The 16,495-nt window shown below is 41.2% G+C and overlaps 1 protein-coding gene across 1 annotated transcript; it reads right to left on the bottom strand.

The window, feature by feature from the left end:
- Positions 1–511: 511 nt before the first annotated feature.
- NOM1 (nucleolar protein with MIF4G domain 1) lies at positions 512–15,975 on the bottom strand. The gene is made up of 11 exons (XM_051611319.1): positions 15,054–15,975; positions 14,174–14,298; positions 13,038–13,233; positions 10,708–11,031; positions 10,073–10,183; positions 8,460–8,627; positions 7,716–7,837; positions 3,870–4,002; positions 3,381–3,512; positions 2,566–2,675; positions 512–1,560 (listed from the first exon to the last, which is right to left on the bottom strand). Exons 1-11 carry the CDS (start codon positions 15,966–15,968, stop codon positions 1,383–1,385), a joined length of 2,514 nt encoding a protein of 837 aa, XP_051467279.1. The 5' UTR covers positions 15,969–15,975; the 3' UTR covers positions 512–1,382.
- Positions 15,976–16,495: the final 520 nt, after the last annotated feature.

The following is a 16,495-nucleotide window of genomic DNA, read 5'->3' as shown; positions in this document are numbered from 1 at the left end:
TGGGACTTGGAAATTAGATTTCTCTGCTGCCACAACATCTTGCTCCCTACAATTTGCCAGCAGAGGAAAGGTAAGAAAAACACCTCCCTGTCTATGGGGGGAAGAACTCCTCCCCATGGAAACCCTGCTCATACAACTGAGCAAGCAAAGAATTCTACATTCAGCTCTTTGATTAAAAAGTTGTAACAAAATTAAAAATTCTTGTCTACCTTTCCTTCTGCAAAACAGAAAATTTTCTAGAGGATGCCTACTGGGAGCAAATTTTCCCAACTGGGACAACTACAAAGCATCAGAATAGACCAATTGATATCAAATGCAATTAGTGAATGGAGTATTGAACACCAGAGGACAAGCCTGGTTACAGAAATAGGGTTGGCAGCTCTGGCACAGGTAGATTATGCAGATGCAGTGCACAATGCAGACAAGAAAGTGCTTTCCTCCCTGCCCCAATTTAAAGTCCTTCCCTTCCTGGCAAGCCAGCTAGAGTAAAGTTAATATAAACAGCAACACCTTCAGAAAAAATGCAGTTTAATCTGTAGTGGTAAGGTGACAAAAGAAACAAACCATTAACACCCAGTGTTACAGAAAGAAATGTACATGATTTTTTTTTTAAACATATGAATGGAAAATGCAAGCAAATTCTTAAGGAAGGTATTCTCTTATTAAAAGACTCATCTTGATATTATGCCTAGAAAAATCTGATTTTTAGTGATTAGGCAACTCCAATTTTAAAGCTGCAAAAACCTGGCTAAAAGAGCAATAAAACTATGCTGTGATCTCTAAACCCAACAGAATTGGGCAAAGTCAGATCTTCAAGTCGTTTTACTACAGTTTTGAATCCAACTGAAGATCTCTTCCTGACCCACAGTCAGGCAAACAATTCACAGAATTAGCAGATAACTTCAACACTTGAAGAAAAAGGTCGATTTCTTCCAAAACTGAATCCCCAGTACTTATGCCATCTAGTGGCCTCTTTCTTCAGGCAAGTATTATGACTAGTTATCAAAAGTCTTTGGTTAAGGTGGTCAGCATCCTGCAATTATTTTAAATGAAAGGTTAGAATATGCAATGCAGAACACTGATGCTCACTGGGACTATCAGAGTAGAGAAATTCAACATTTGCAGATACTAACCATCAACGTGCATCACCTGTACTAAAAAGGTACGTGACAAAAACATTTTCCTCTTCTTCAGAAAGGCCTTGCACCACCTTCAGTTAAACCTCTAACTTGTGTGGAGAGCAAAGTAACTTTACATTAAAAAATGGATCCTTTAGAGTAAAACTGTTCTCATTCTCAATTACTCGGGTCTTGAAAGACTAATAAAGCTTTGCAGCTTCATGCAGACTCAGTTTTTCCATAAGCTTTATTAAAAAAACAGAACTATAGCTTCAATTTGGATTCTTTTGCTTGCAAAGCCTTGGTTGCTAGTTCAACTCTTTCTTTTAATAAGCTAACTTCTTCAGCACTTTTTTGGGCTTGTGCATTTTTCAGCAAGAAGTGGTTAAGGAAGAGTTTCAAGCCTTCCCGTAGCAATCCCAGTTTGGGGTTGTCTGATAGCCTGTAAAGATACAGATCAAAACCAGTATTCAGTCTTCCACTGTTTCAGAAGTTTCATTATCTTCTTCAGATAGAGACATAGCAAAAAAAATCTATAAAAGGAGCAAAAACCTATAAAAGGAGCTTTCCTGAGGAGGCTTTCAAATCACTAGCAAACATTGGTTTGCCAAACAGCCTAAACACATTCAACATGCAATTGATCCTCAATAATAAAACTGGAGTTTTAGATTTCATGTAAACACTTACACTACAGCAGCAAACAAGGCGAACTCCATTTTTGAGCTTCCTTGTGTTACAGTGCTAACAGCTTGAAACATCACCACCTAATTTTTTCTAACCTTGTGACATTGCAAGTTTAATACATCAAAATAATGGAATAATTTAAGTCAGAAAGGATGTTGGCAACTTGTTTGACCTACTATTTAAAGCCAGACTAACATCCAAATGTGGGCAGGCTGCTCAGAATCTTATCCACTCAAGTCACAAACATCTTCAAGGATGGAGATTTCCCATCCTCTCCAGGGAACTCTATCCCACTTACAAAAGTAAGATTTTCTTGACAATGTTGATTAAAAAAAAAATAATTAAAAAAAAATCCCTCAAAATCTTCCCTCATTAATATTTCTTTATTTTTCCTTCTCACACTAATGAGACCTTCTAGCAAAGACCGCTGGGAGAATGAATCCCACTGCACAGATGGTAAAGCAACAAGGAAAGCAGGTGCTTACAGAGCTCTGCTCCTGAAAATTCTGTGACTAAAATGATACATTTAATATCTGAAAGCCTTATTTTGTATAAAACTTCTCACAGCTTTATCTATATCAGAGCCTATACTTCCTGTACAAATTATACACTTCCTCCCCACTCAGCCAGGAGACCTTACTACTTAAGAGATGAATGGCTGATCTTCAGAAAAAGCACTGTATAATTCCAAACAAAATAAACAAACTTCTTCTTAATTACTGCTCACCAAGGGTTCTCCCTGGAGATCTCTCTAATCACTTACCTCACAAAAATGTCAGTAAGTTCTTCAGCATCTGTTTTGATTAACAGTGTGCTCAATACTTGTCGCAAGAAACGGACTTTGGGTTTATCTAGTTCGCTGAATTCAATTACCTAGGAGAGAGGGAGGGAGAATTAGATTAAATCAAGCGTTTCAAACAGCTGAATTCTCAAAAGAAAAGCTTTCTAGCACATCAACTGGCTTCCCACATATACTGAATCTTAAGTTTGGCACAGAAGAATCACCTGAGAGTGCTGCCTCCCAAAGCCAATCAATAAGGAAGCAGAGAAGTTTCTAAGGAATAGCCTGTCTACTGGTATCAGAATACTGGATATAATTTCTCAATTAGAGAAACACTTCAGAAATACCTAGGACAATCTATATAATTACCTGTTTAACACATTTCAATTATTCTTCTAATAAATTCTATGGACTCCCTGTTCTGAAACCCAAGTGCTCGGTAGATCTCTTCCTGGTCTAATAAAAATCAACATCAACTAAAAAGCATAGCTCAAAATCTACTGACACAGCCTGTTAATAAAGGGGCCTCACTCTGAGTATTCTGAAGAAAATAATCTCACAACTGATTTGGATACAGAGCTGTAGACCTTCTGTATGCCTGGGTCACCACAGGTTCCCTCTTCCCCAAATGATACCATTACTACAATCAATGGGATTTATTCAGTAAATTTGGAACAAGTTTTAGCTTAGCTTATGACCATGAACAGCTAAAGTACCAGAGAGGTAACAGAGAAAAAATATTTTTCATACAACGAGCAAATGCAAGGAAAACAGAATTATTTTGAAAACACACCAACCTTGAGAACTGAAAGTGGCAATGATTTTGTCCTTATTAAGTGAGCCAACAGTGAAACCAAGTTGGAGACGGCAGCAGCTGACAGGTTTTCTAAGTCTCTGATTTTGTCCCAAATACTAAACTGAAATGTTACCTAGGTGTCAAAGGAAAAAAAACAAACCCACAAATCAAGTGACTACTTAAATGAGTAACAACACAACAAAACCTTTTGACCTTCTACTCTTTATGAACTCTAATGGGTTCATTAACAGATGCTTGATCAGACTCTTAAATTCTTTTAAAATTCATAAAACAGAGCAAAGCAAACCTGCAGCAGTTACTTTATTTCCTACTCAGATCTGGCCATGAGTATGCCTTAGTGAATGCATAGCTACACCAGCAGAATTCTTCCTCAGGATCAAGACCATAGCAGGCATGCATCCATTTTCAGGTATTTAATAACTGTGTTCCTAACCACACTAAAACAAAGTAAAACCAGATTCTTCTTCACCTGAAATCGTCTTTCACATTCACAAAACTTGTTGGCCAAAAATGCATAGAAGGGGTTATAGGTCTTCTCCTGTAAGCAGCAGTGAAGGACAACATGAATAATTTCTCTCTCCTGCTGATCTTTCAGTCCAAGCCTAAAATTTAGCAAGAGAAAAAATCTTTTAGCAAATTACCACCAAAAATTAAGAGCTACAGTTAACATCCAAGAGTAATACTTAAAAAAAAAAAAAAATCCCAAACACCACACTGAATTTTACTTGTTAGAAAGTTCTTACCAGCCTTTAAAACACTGAATAGACTAAAATCCTTAAGATTGTGGGCTAAGTCAGTATCCTGGTTTGGCAAAATGGAAATGCTACAGCTAAAGGACTGTTAAAGGAGTGGCTGCAAAGGCAAGATCTCAACAGACAGAAATGGAATGACACAAGTGTAATCATCCCCTGGGGAAGGAAAGGTATCCCACTCTATGTCTGTAGCTCCTCATGAATCAAAACAGAGGAGAGGGCCCTGTCATCATGGAGTATTCTGCCTGTGAACACAGCAGCAGTACTGCAGCACGTGCTGCTGCATGGTGCACCACTACAAAGGTTAAAGAGTGAAACGAGAACTGTAGGACCCTGCTGCAGTTGTCTCTTGCACCTTTGGTCATGGCAGGAACAAAAGCCTTTGCATCAGTATAAGCCTGTTTAGAGAAACATTTTCAGTGCCCTTCATTTTTGCAGTACTTATTAGGGATAAGAAAGTATTTTAAGATGTTTTTCCTACTTATTTGGTGATATGAATAATTGAATCTCTTGGCCAACTCCATGCTACAAAATACTTCAAAGTAATGGTTGTTTGATAGCAGCCAAAGACAGTGCAGCCTGTGATTCAAAGGGCTTTAAAAAAAAAAAAAAGAAAGTCTGAAGAAAACAGTACCAATGAGTTCTTATGCTGGTTGCCCCAGCATAAAGGCCAAGGACTGAGCAGCCTTCCTGCCTGAGCTGAGACACTTTGGCAGGGAACGGTAACTAACTCGCAATGCACCTGTTCTGTGAATAATATGATTTAGCTTCCAGGGCTGCCAAATGCTTGGCAGCATTAAAACTAATTAAAATGAAAAATGCTTCATATTATGACCCGAAAAAAAGTCAAACAAAATTCTTTGAGTTGCTTCAAGCTCAAGTTTCACACGGCATTAGTATAACTCAAGTGTATTTTCTAACCAAGTTTGACACCACTGAACTTGCTGTCCCATCTGTAGTTTTTCACTGCTTGGTTCTAATAAGCCTCATTTGTATACACCTCCAGACATCTGCCATTGCTTTTGATCACAGAAACACACGCCAGATTAACAGAAAATACTGTCTTTCGGCCAAAAAAACCCCAGAATTTAAGGTTCTACAATAGGAAAATCTGGGATGATTTCTAGGCTGATTGCTAACGAGCAGTGAGAACTTAGAAGTCTGCTTCTCCAAAAGAGACCAGCACTATAAGTGCTGTATCTGTGATACAATTTGCTTGCTCTCCAATCAGCCAAGTTCTATCTGATTTTACTATGGAGCAACAGAAGATTTCTTAAAAATTTACACATTTCCAGCCACCCAACATGGATTTAATAGATGACTTGTGAAGTTACACTGCAATTACTAATTTGGGACACTCTTTTTCCTTATTTATCATCACTTCTATCACAACTTGCTTATTTAGGAAATATTCACGTTACCAGACAGTTGTAACCATGTAAATCAGCAGTTTGATGTTTAGTTTTGTTTTTACCTTCAGTTCTTCACAGACCTAGTAGTATGTTACCTTTTCAGACCTAGCATTCCTAAACATCTAAAATATAAGAGTCAGGATTGTCTTTCACTGTGGAGCTTCAGCATAAACTCCTACAAATCTCATAAGCCTGATAATCTTTGATAAAGAATATGCAACCACCTCACCTAATAAATCATTCCTGAGTTACAGTATTCCCAGGGATGTGTATGCCTTGACCACATGAAGAAATGCCCACTGTGTACGAGATAATGGCCTCTCAGGTAGTTATTTATCACTAGCAGAATCCTGCCTCTAAGTAGGTTAGGTATCATCAGCTGAAACCCAAAACTATTATTGTCTTTAGATCAAAACCAGAAACACTCAAACCCACCTTTTAAGAGCCAGTTCAATACTTGCTACCATGAATTACACATCCCACTACAACAGGATACCTGTGACTTCTACCAGTTTGTTTGTGAGATGCAAAGTTTCTCATATTCTTCACCTCTACAAAACAGCTTTAAAAACTGCCTCAAACTTAGGAAGCATTCATTTCCCCTCCTGTGCCAGCCTGTGGTTTGTGAAGGTGTGGCCCTTCAGCTGATGAAATGGATCAAGCCTCACCCCCTCTGCTTTATCTCCAGTTATGTTCCCAGCCTTTCCTTTACATTGACACTTCTGCAATCACAAGCTGAGCCACTTCAGGGGCCGTGCTTCAAACTACTTACTTTATTTTGCTGTAAGGAGGAGAAAGACAAGCAAAACTATAGAAGCCTGGATTTTAAATGGTTTAAATGACCATTTAATCACACCTCAACTCTGCCAGAGACCTAGCAACAGATAAATCAACAGGTGCAGTTGAAATACCTCTTTATATATTTCTCATGCTTCTGCTTATGAGACTGACATCAAACATATGAGCATAAATTCCCATGCACCGTGGAACACATGTTCACATTGAAGTTAATTGACTTCACTGACAATTCTGTGTACTTTCGACTGGACTCTGTCAGATGTGGATAGATGTGAGACTTTGTCTCTGAGTTTGCTTTATAAAAAACAGTACCAACACACACCAGGCAGCCTGCAGTCAGTCCTTCTACCAAGCCTGTATGTGTACAGATTTGTATACTAGTTTAAATACCATGGATGAGAGTCAAGGATCAATTTGCAAATTGAATTACCAGGTCTTGGCAAGAACTGCAGCAGCAGCAGCTAATTTCTTTTAATTGAACAGGCCATATTAAGATATTGGAATGACTCCATCACAGTCTTAAATCCAAGCCATGTTTTGCAGAAGTGGCATTTAATCAAATATTAGTTGACTTTATTACAAAGTCTGTTTTGGTTTCGTTAGCAAATTAAATAATTGCATGCCATCCTGGTAAGACGATTCCCTTGAATTACAAGGGTGCAACAGAAAAGTTCAGACCTGATGTCTCCCCTCTCAGTTACTGTAGAGTTAAAATTAATATTCTGACAGACACAATAGCTTAGTTTGAGCTTTTCCCTGATCACATCTTCCATAGAGTTGTTTGCCAAGGGGTAAGGAAACTGGTCTTAACATGAAATGCAACCCTGGAGCAAATCCAAAGCTAATAAATTCTGCAAGAAGGAAGTGGATGTGCTAGAACACTACCAGGTCAAGCAAGTACAGACAGACACACAAGATGTCTTAACAAGGTGGAAAGGAAGTGGCAGTAGTACAGAAATCCAGTAACAAAACCAAGAGATGTTCTGAAGGGGCTTCTGGTCTGCCTCTGTAAGGAAGCAAGCCTGCAACAGCCTGCCACCTACTAGACTGGGATGTAGACCTTTGATGCAAGAAGGCACAGGCTCCTCAACTCAAAAGATGCTGTAAATCACACTTACAGGCATGGGTAACAATAACACTCCTTTCCTCTGACTGACAGTTGGTTCTGCCTGCCCTCTACTAAAATTTACACCAGCATTTTGGTTCCTCTTCTACCTTTTTACCCTACATGGATCCCTAGCTATGCTCTTCTTTAATGGTATCATCAATTAAATGCTCTTAAGCCCAGACCAGCAATGTTATTTTTCCAATGCAGCTAATGCTATTTTTAGTTCTGTGTTAGTCTCTACATACTTGAGAAGTTTTTCAAAGGCATCCAGGAAGTCTTCACTTGTCATCAAGACACAAAAAATACTTCTCCTGATATCAGTGTTCATTCTCTGCTTCCGAGCAAGCTCCAGTATCTTTGAACTCACCTGAAAAAAAAAAGTAAATGCTATTTAATTTATGCTTGCTTTAAGAAAGCTATTTCTGTGCAGCCTCAAGTAAGACCATTAGTGAAGACCACCAGTAAACTATGAAGTGTTAATCCAAGGGTCCTCACCTTTCGTCCAGAGACATATGCACCACCAGGAGCTTTTCCAACTAGGGAAACGTATTTTAATGTATTTTAATTGTGTCAATTATTTTTAAGACTTATTTCTCTAATGCAAGTCACCATGACCACGCCACCTCACTACTTTTAGGATCAACTTATATGCCACCCACAGACAGACATTACAGGTCAGAATTCATACTAGCAAATGCACTTTAGGTCAAGTATCATCTTCTACTTACGTAACAAGCTACTTTTCCAATTCCACAAGGTAAGAAAAAACAAGCTGTACCACAATATTTGACCAGGTTAGAGACCACTTGGCCAAATTGGACATCCATAAGTCCATGGGCCCTGATGGGATGGGATGAGTGCTTAGAGAGCTGGCAGATGTTATTGCTGGCCTTTTCAGGTGGGCTTTGAAATTAACTGACTCATCTGAATGAAGAACATTCAAGAGATCACCAGCACGTAGATTTAAAACCAGGAAGGCTCAGATTTACCTTTCCTATATGCACTTTCTCCTGAGTCTTCTTCTGTGTATCATTGATCATTGGTGCTCCACTCCAGGATGACCCTACAATCCACCAGCGACCAACCCGATCGGCACTGAGAAGAGATTCCAGGGAGACACGGAGCTCAGTGTCTTTCCCAGAACCACTGCTGCGAACCTTGAGTAACAAAATACATAAAAACCCAAACCCTTTTATTTGAATTTTCTTTAAAAAAGAAAGCAGCAACACAAAAAAAACAACAAATACCTTTAATTACTTTAAAACAACTTAATCTTTATTAAGGTCTTCACGTTTCCCCCAATCTATCATTTCCATCAGCAACCTGAAAAGAATTTACATGTTTCCAATACGCTCTGATTTCTCAAATACAAGAAGCTGCTTAAATCTACATTAAAAGCTTGATTTTTTTTTAAGAGATAATAAATTAAAAAGTAAGTCTTCCAATCATAAAACTTGATCAGAATTCAGACTTGATGCTGACATAAAAAATTAGTTACAGCATCTTACAATCTGGTGATGATTTTCTGTTTGAACACGTGATAAAATAAAAATGACAGTACAAACTGCCTTATGTTTTGGAAAACTAAAAAAAAATTAAAACTTTAAAAAAAACAATTTTCAAAAATGGAGGCTAGAAGTGCACTAAGCACTGCAAAAATTTAAGAGAGGAAATTCTACAGAACTAGGTTAACTAGCTTATTTTTGCCTGTCCTATTATCACCGATGCACATATCCTGGCAGTTACAAATTTCTGAAAATTAAGATGCTAGAGGTGTTGCAGACAAGTGTGATTTTCAGGTTGGACATACAGGGACTCTAAAACCAGACTCATGTCCTGTGAAAATGAATTAGTTCTCAATCTAAAGAGAAAAGTACTTTTATGCTGGGTTTATTTTATACTCTGGTGCTCTAGACAAACTGCCCTCTCTCCACCAAAAAAATGACAGAAAACACATCCAGGTTTCAGAAGTGTTAAGACTTCACCAGAAGTACTCTAGAAGTTAGAAGCAGGCACCTGCATTCAAGATCTATGGAAAAAAAAGAACCTGTCGTAATGACTCATTTATTCTGCATAATGACTAAATATCCCACATTCTCTTTTTCAAGTACAGGACTTGGAAGCAAAGGCTTTTACTAAGTATTATGTCCCTTCTCAAAATGGTTCAGCTTGACTGCTCACTTGACTTGGACACAGGAGATAATACATAGTGATCTGAAAAGTTCCAACACCTATGCCATGGGCAGAGACACCTTCCACTAGATCAGGTTGCTCAAACCCCTGTCCAACCTGCCCTTGACCACCTCCAGGGAAGGAGCATCCACAACCTTCATGGGCAACCTGTTCCAGTGCCTCACCATTCTCACAGGAAAGAATTTCCTCCTCATATCTAATCTAATCTCCCCTCTTTCAGTTTGAAACCTTTCCCCCTCATCCTATCACTACACGCCCTTGTAAAAAGTCCCTCCCCAGCTTTCCTGTAGCCTCTTCAGGTACTGGAAATGAATTAAGAAATAGTACAGCCCATCAGGCCAACATACAATACAAATAATTACTTCTGGTTTAAGAACAGCTTTATTACTTGTGTTAAGAAAGTTCTCACCAGTGTTCTTTGCAATTTACGGAGTTTTTCAACTGGTTCAGGATCATAACCAGGAATCTTACGCATGTCATTATTCCTTAGTGCCAGCATAGTCTCCAGCATAAAACGAACCTATTGGGAAAAGAAATATTGTTGTGGATTATGTGGTTTACCTTTTTTTAATGGAGAATGTACTCTGAAATTACTGTTCTGTGAGAAAAAGCAGCTCAGCTGGCAATATATATCCCAATTTAGATTACACAATACAAACACAGAGAAGGATGTTTACTTTAACTCCTAATATGGTAATTTGTGTTCAAGCTTCAATTCAAAGCTTAATCTGCTAAACATGATGCCTCAGTGACCATTTTTTGAAGTGTACAAAGTATCAGGAAAGAGAAGTACTGTCTATTGCATAAGACAAAACAGTCCTAGTCTCACCCATTACAACCATTTCGGTGTGTGTGTCGTAAGAACTAATGGAAAAAGACAGACCAGAAGAATGCAAGTAACAGAATACAGCAACAGAACACTAATGGCAACATAGAATATAAATAAGAGTGTAGCAAAAAACTTCTTGGTAAATTAATACACTTACCAAAGTGCTTATTTAAAGTCTATTTAGAACACAATGTTTAAAAAAAACACACACGTACCCTAGTCTGATCCTGGAATTTCTTCTCTGCTGAGTTTGCTTTCCTCTGGGCTTCAGTGATCAGTTCCTTCAAGGCCAATGCATCATCTTTTCTTAAGGAAAACCCCACATTTTTCAGAAGAAACAAAATCAACTCGATCTCTTTTTCAGTGAAAGTGCCAACAAGCTTTCTCAGAATATCAAAGATCAGCAGGCAATGAACCACATGGAAGTTATACAGGTGAGCAATCAAGGCAAGCAGATTTTCACATTCTTTCCCTTCATCATCACTTCTACAGAATTCATCAAATCTCTTCACCACAGCTTCCAAAAAGTGAGCACCAACCTGGCAACAGTTCCATTAAGGTGGGTAAAAAAAAATAATAAAAAAATTCAGCATTTAACCCAAAGTAGATTTTACAGACATGTGTAAAATACTAATTTCTGGGGCACTGCCACTAATTATTTTAAAGATGTATTATTGCTCCTCTCAACCAATATTTACATACACAGATATTTAAGTGGTGCAACCTTTCCTTGAAGTGTATGTTATGGACACCTCATATATGCCTTTTAAAGTCTGTGCAAGAAAAGCAAATGTTAAGAACTTACAGTACACATACATCAGAATGTATTTACATAATTTTCATGGACACATACTAGGATTAGCTGTCAGGCTGGCATGCTGCTACTGCTAGTAATTCGTCCAGTAAAAGTTGCATGTCAGAAATCAGATGCATCAGAGTTCTGCATTCCAGAATCAAATACTTAACAGCAGGATAAAAAAATAATATTGTAAAACAACTCCCAACATACCAAGTTTTCACAGCTGCTGAGCATGAGCTTAGGCTGATTCTGAAGTAGGAATAAGTCCTAGCTATTTGTCACTGGTACAGTTAGGAAAAGAAATACTGGAATCTCTGTATTTGTGAAGAAAGCACTGATGCTAAAGACTAGAATTAGAAAGCATACCAATACATAGGTAGATACTGAACACATTATTGCTAAACAAGACCCTCTCCCATTATTATGGTGCTAATTTGTTGATTGTTCTTATGAAAACCTTCAGTCCCAGTACTGACTTGCATTACAAGTCTTGACCAACATAAGATTTTAACCATCCAACAATTGTATTCCACAAATGTACAAACAGTTACTGGAATCTCAACTCTTGCATTGCTCACACTGATCTTAAATGTGGCTGTGCTAAAACACTTTGGCATAACACACATTCTGTTTTTACAAAAAAAATAACAGGGCTTTATAGTATACTTAAACACTACGGTCAAATTCAAAGATGCTGTGTAACAGTCAGTAGTGGAGAAGACAGTCTGTATCTCATCTATGTATTTCCAATAACTCTAAGTGTACCTGTATCTAAAGCCTATTACCAGGTATTTTGAAAAGTTTCAACTTCTAAAAAGGCTGTGTTTCTCTCTTAAAACAGCATTGTAATATTAATGTTATATTTGCACTCAGAACTGCCTTTCAAGCAGCAAAGAGGAACAAAAAAAAGCATAATGTCAGGGCTGCATGGAGAAAGCTGCTGTAGCAGCATCTGATACTTAATACAGTTTGAGAGAGCATAAAGGTCACACACATGATGAACTGAAGGACTTGCATCAGTACATCTTTTGCGTTAAGTTGTAGAAAAAAAAAGTAACTTGTTGGGAACATGGTGCTGAAACACCTCAGTTTCCTTAGAGCCATTTCACTAAAATTAGCTAAAATCTCCCCTTGGACATTAGCAGTGTCAGCTTCTTCTTAGCAGTAAGCAAGAGATATTTTATCTCAATCGTTCATCAGATTGAAATCCATAAAAGAAAAACCTCCAAAAAATTCACCATGCTTTTTGAAGTTTTTGATATTGTGAAGTAATTGAAAAACTTGGTTAATTCCACTGATGATTTGCATTATCTGGCTTAAGAAATTATTTCTGATGTAAAAGGATTTCTGTAACTGTAATACTTTCCTTATCTGGATGCATATTGCTCAAGCACAATAACCTCAAATACCCAAGAGAACAGAAATGGATTAATGTAATTAAAGAGAAGAAAATCTGAAGCTTAAAAAAAATTAGTTTTATGGATGCTTGATGAAAAAGTGATGTTTTTGTAACTTGACCAGTGGCAACTCATGGACAAAAAAAAATTAATCACATAAAGAAACAGACTCGGTCCCTTTCACCTGTGGACACTTAGCAAATAAGTTACAAACACTGAAGAAATTCATATAGAGATGCTTTTTAGTGGCACACAATCAAAAATTAAAAGGCAATTCAAACAAAGTATCAAGGAGATCACTCTACAATACTTACTAGGAAACACAATTATTCTCAGTCACAAGAATTACCTCAATTCCTACGTTATGATGAAGAATGCTGACCAGAAGGACATGCTCCATCACCAGTCTTGCAGGCATGGCAACTGCAGTGACACAGGCGTTCAGGAGAGTCTCTGTCAGGGTTTCATTCATGTCCTTTCTGCTGTTGGACATATAGAGCTCTTCCATCTGTCCACTAATGGAGGGCAAATTGGGTTCACTCAGCCTATTGAGAAATAAAACACAACGTTCACTTTTTCTTCTCCTTACACAGCTTCACAATTTTTAACTTACCCAACAAACAACCTATTATTTTTAGAGAAACTAGCATGGCTTAAGGGGAAAGAACAAAAAGCTGACTGGAAGGGATCTTTTTTATTTTGCTGTGTTCACTAAACTATGAAAATTACAACATGTTTAAAAATGGGATGTGGTTTGTTGTGGTTTGTTTTTTTTAGTATTGACATGTAAAAACAGATTAGCAGCAGTATTTACAAAGCACTGTCAATGTGCTTAATGTCTGTTGACAGACTTAGCTCTTACCAGCTGTATCTATGGCACACCACAGTCTTTGGAAAAAATAAGTATAAAAATACTTCATACTTTTTTATCATGTAAGGTATAACAAATTCTAAATCACTGATCAGACTGCATACTGTAGTCTACATTTTACAGATAACCCAATAGGTTACTTCTTTTAAAAATACTTTACAATTAGAACACATGAAAGTATTAATTGCTTTTCCTGTTCTTCAGTACTTTTAGCTGTGAAGTGTTGGTCCTCACTGGTTGTAGTGTTGGAGAAATTTTATTTAATTAACAAAAACTAAGTCGTGCTTTTTTAGGGGGGAGTTAAAATTCACACTATGAGGTTTTTTTAATAGGCATACTCCAACTGACACTTGTGAATTATACCTAGTACTTGCAGTTAACTGCTGTGTGGAATTCAGCCCAGTCTTAAATTATTTGCTAGATTTTTCAACTTCTGTAATGACCAACTTTGAAGAATTTATATCAACAAAGATAATTATTATTAAAGATAGCAGACATGACTGCCAACTTAAAATCAGTTTGTGAAGAGAAAAGTCACATCCTTGCCACTTTTCTTTGAATGATGAGCAGTCACATCAAAGCAGAAAGATAAATTACTTTCCTTATTACATTACCTATTAATGAGACCATTCACCATTTTCTTCAGTCTTCCCAATTCTTCTCTTTTCTTGTCATCTAGTGTCTCCTGAGCTTTCCTTACTTGAGGGGGAATATACTTCGTAGCTCTGTGAGTAGGACTCTTGCCAGGAAAGCAATAAAATAAGATACTAAATGAGACTACTATCTTAAATATTCAAACACAAATACAAATTTCTATTTAAAATTAATACACCAAGCTTTTAGTTAAGTGTGTATTTTACTAATAACTCATGTCAAAGAAACAACTTCATAAAGAAGCATGCAACAAGTTACTGCTTAAGACCAACTTGATGCCAGCAAAACCCCTCTTCCCTTTACGTGAAATTTTCTTCAAGCTGTTGTTATTAAAACCTGACATCTTGGGTTTTGTTTTTATCAGCTACAGATGTACTAACAGCCTAAATTAGCGACATGTGGGCTAAATGACCCCTTTGACTTCCTCTCCTCCACCTGTGCCACAAGACCTAAAAAACCAGGCAGAACTTCTGGGATCAACCAGAATCAACCCTTCAGCTTGCAAAAGGTTATTAACTTTTAACACAAGCTCTCAGCAAAAGTTTTATACTATGTTCTTGAACTCTTAAAGATGGGGTACCTCCTTTTATTTGCTGATCCCATACACAGAAACAAGGCCACCCTGACTTGGGGAACCTCTCCCCCTCCACGCCCGAGTTTTCCCTGGGGCTGGGCAGGCCGCTCAGGTCCACACTTGCTCAGCCCGCCGTGCCCTTGAACCACCGCTCTGCAGGGCCTGACGCACCTGCGCTTTGCACAGGCGATGCAAACCCTGCTCCATGTTCAGGCTGCGGCGTGTACTTCCAGAGGGTGGGCGTTAATCTGAGCTGAACATCCTACCTCTCCTCCCTCCTGCTCCTCGGCCGCGGGCTCGCCGGCCTCAGGCCGCCCGCCCTCCTCGGGGGACGAGCTCTCGCTCTCCCACCCTCCTTCCACATCCCCCCCCTCGGAGGGGTCTGAGGCCTCTTCTTCGTCCTCTTCTTCGTCCCCTTCGTGGTCCTGCCCCGGCTCCGCCCGGCCCTCCCGCGGCTCCGGCGCCTCCTCCTCGTCGCTGCTCTGGCACAGCCTGCTCAGGCCGGCCCTGCAGCCCAGGGCGCCCAGCACGTAGCCCAGCCCGTCCCTCAGGAAGCTCTCGGGCAGCTTCTCCGCCGCGGGGCCCTCCCGCTTCTTGCGGCGCTTGCCGATCCCCAGCAGCCGCTCCAGGCGCCGAATCTCTTTCTCCTCATCCTCGTTGGCCTCCAGCAGGGCCCGCTTCCGTCCCGGGGCGGCGGGGGATGCCGCCGCCGGTTGCCGAACCGCCTCTTGCTGCCGCCGTGGGCCCGGCAGCTGCTTCCCGGCGGCAGGAGAGGCCGGGGGGCGGGGGCGGGGGGCGTCCGGCTTGGCGGGCCCCGGCTTGGCGGGCCCCGGCTTGGCGGGCCCCGGCTTGGCGGGCCCCGGCTTGGCGGGCCCCGGCTTGGCGGGCCCCGGCTTGGCTGCAGCGACGGGGGCCTCCCGCAGCTCCCCGCGCTGCAGCCGGCGGCGACGGCTTTTCTTGAGCTTGCGTTTCTCCTTCCTCGCCTCCCGGCGGCTCCTGCGGTCCTGCTTCCCCGCGCCTTCCAGCAGGGACGGCGGGGGCGGATGGCCGGCTGTCTGCACGAACTCCCGCACCGACTGCCGCAGCCTGGCCAGCTTCCCGCCGCGGCGCGCGCGGGCAGCCGCCGCCGCCCGCCTCCCCTCCGGCCTCCCCGCCGCCGCGCCGCGCGCGGGCGCCGCCATGGCGGGGGCGAGGAAGGGCCGCCCCGCCTCTTCCGCCGCGCCGCCGCCGCCTGGCGCGGCAGCGCCCCCTGCCGGGCGGTGGCCGCCGGGCGGGCCCCGCCGCGGCGGGAGGGAGGGTTGTTCCCCCGGGGCCCGCTCGGAGCGCGCAGCGATCGCTTCTCGTTTCGCGTGTTTTAACAACACCTAAGGCTTGCCCTTCCTCTTACAGAAGAGAGCGGAACGATTCGCCCCTCGTAGCTCCGGCCGCCAGCCACGAGACCCTAACACCCACCTGACGGGGCACATCAGTGCTCCGGCCGCTCCCCCCCCTGCCCAGCCCCCCGTTCTGAGCCCCTTCCAGCCCCGCCAAGCTCGGGGGCCTCTCCCTGGGCATGGCCAGGGACAACGTCAGCATCTCCAGCCTCTCTCCGGCGCTGACTCGGGGCATTTCCATCCAGAGGCGAGGGCCGGGCGAGCTGCTGCAGCCGCTGGAGCTGGTGGCTCCTGCCGCAGGGGTGGGAGCTTCTGGCCCGGTCTGCACAGCGGGT

Source organism: Apus apus, chromosome 2 (genome assembly GCF_020740795.1).
Source record: "Apus apus isolate bApuApu2 chromosome 2, bApuApu2.pri.cur, whole genome shotgun sequence".
Classification (NCBI taxonomy): Eukaryota; Metazoa; Chordata; class Aves; order Apodiformes; family Apodidae; genus Apus; species Apus apus.
The sequence above is the reverse complement of the archived record's forward strand: the minus strand, read 5'-3'. Positions and strand labels throughout refer to the sequence as shown.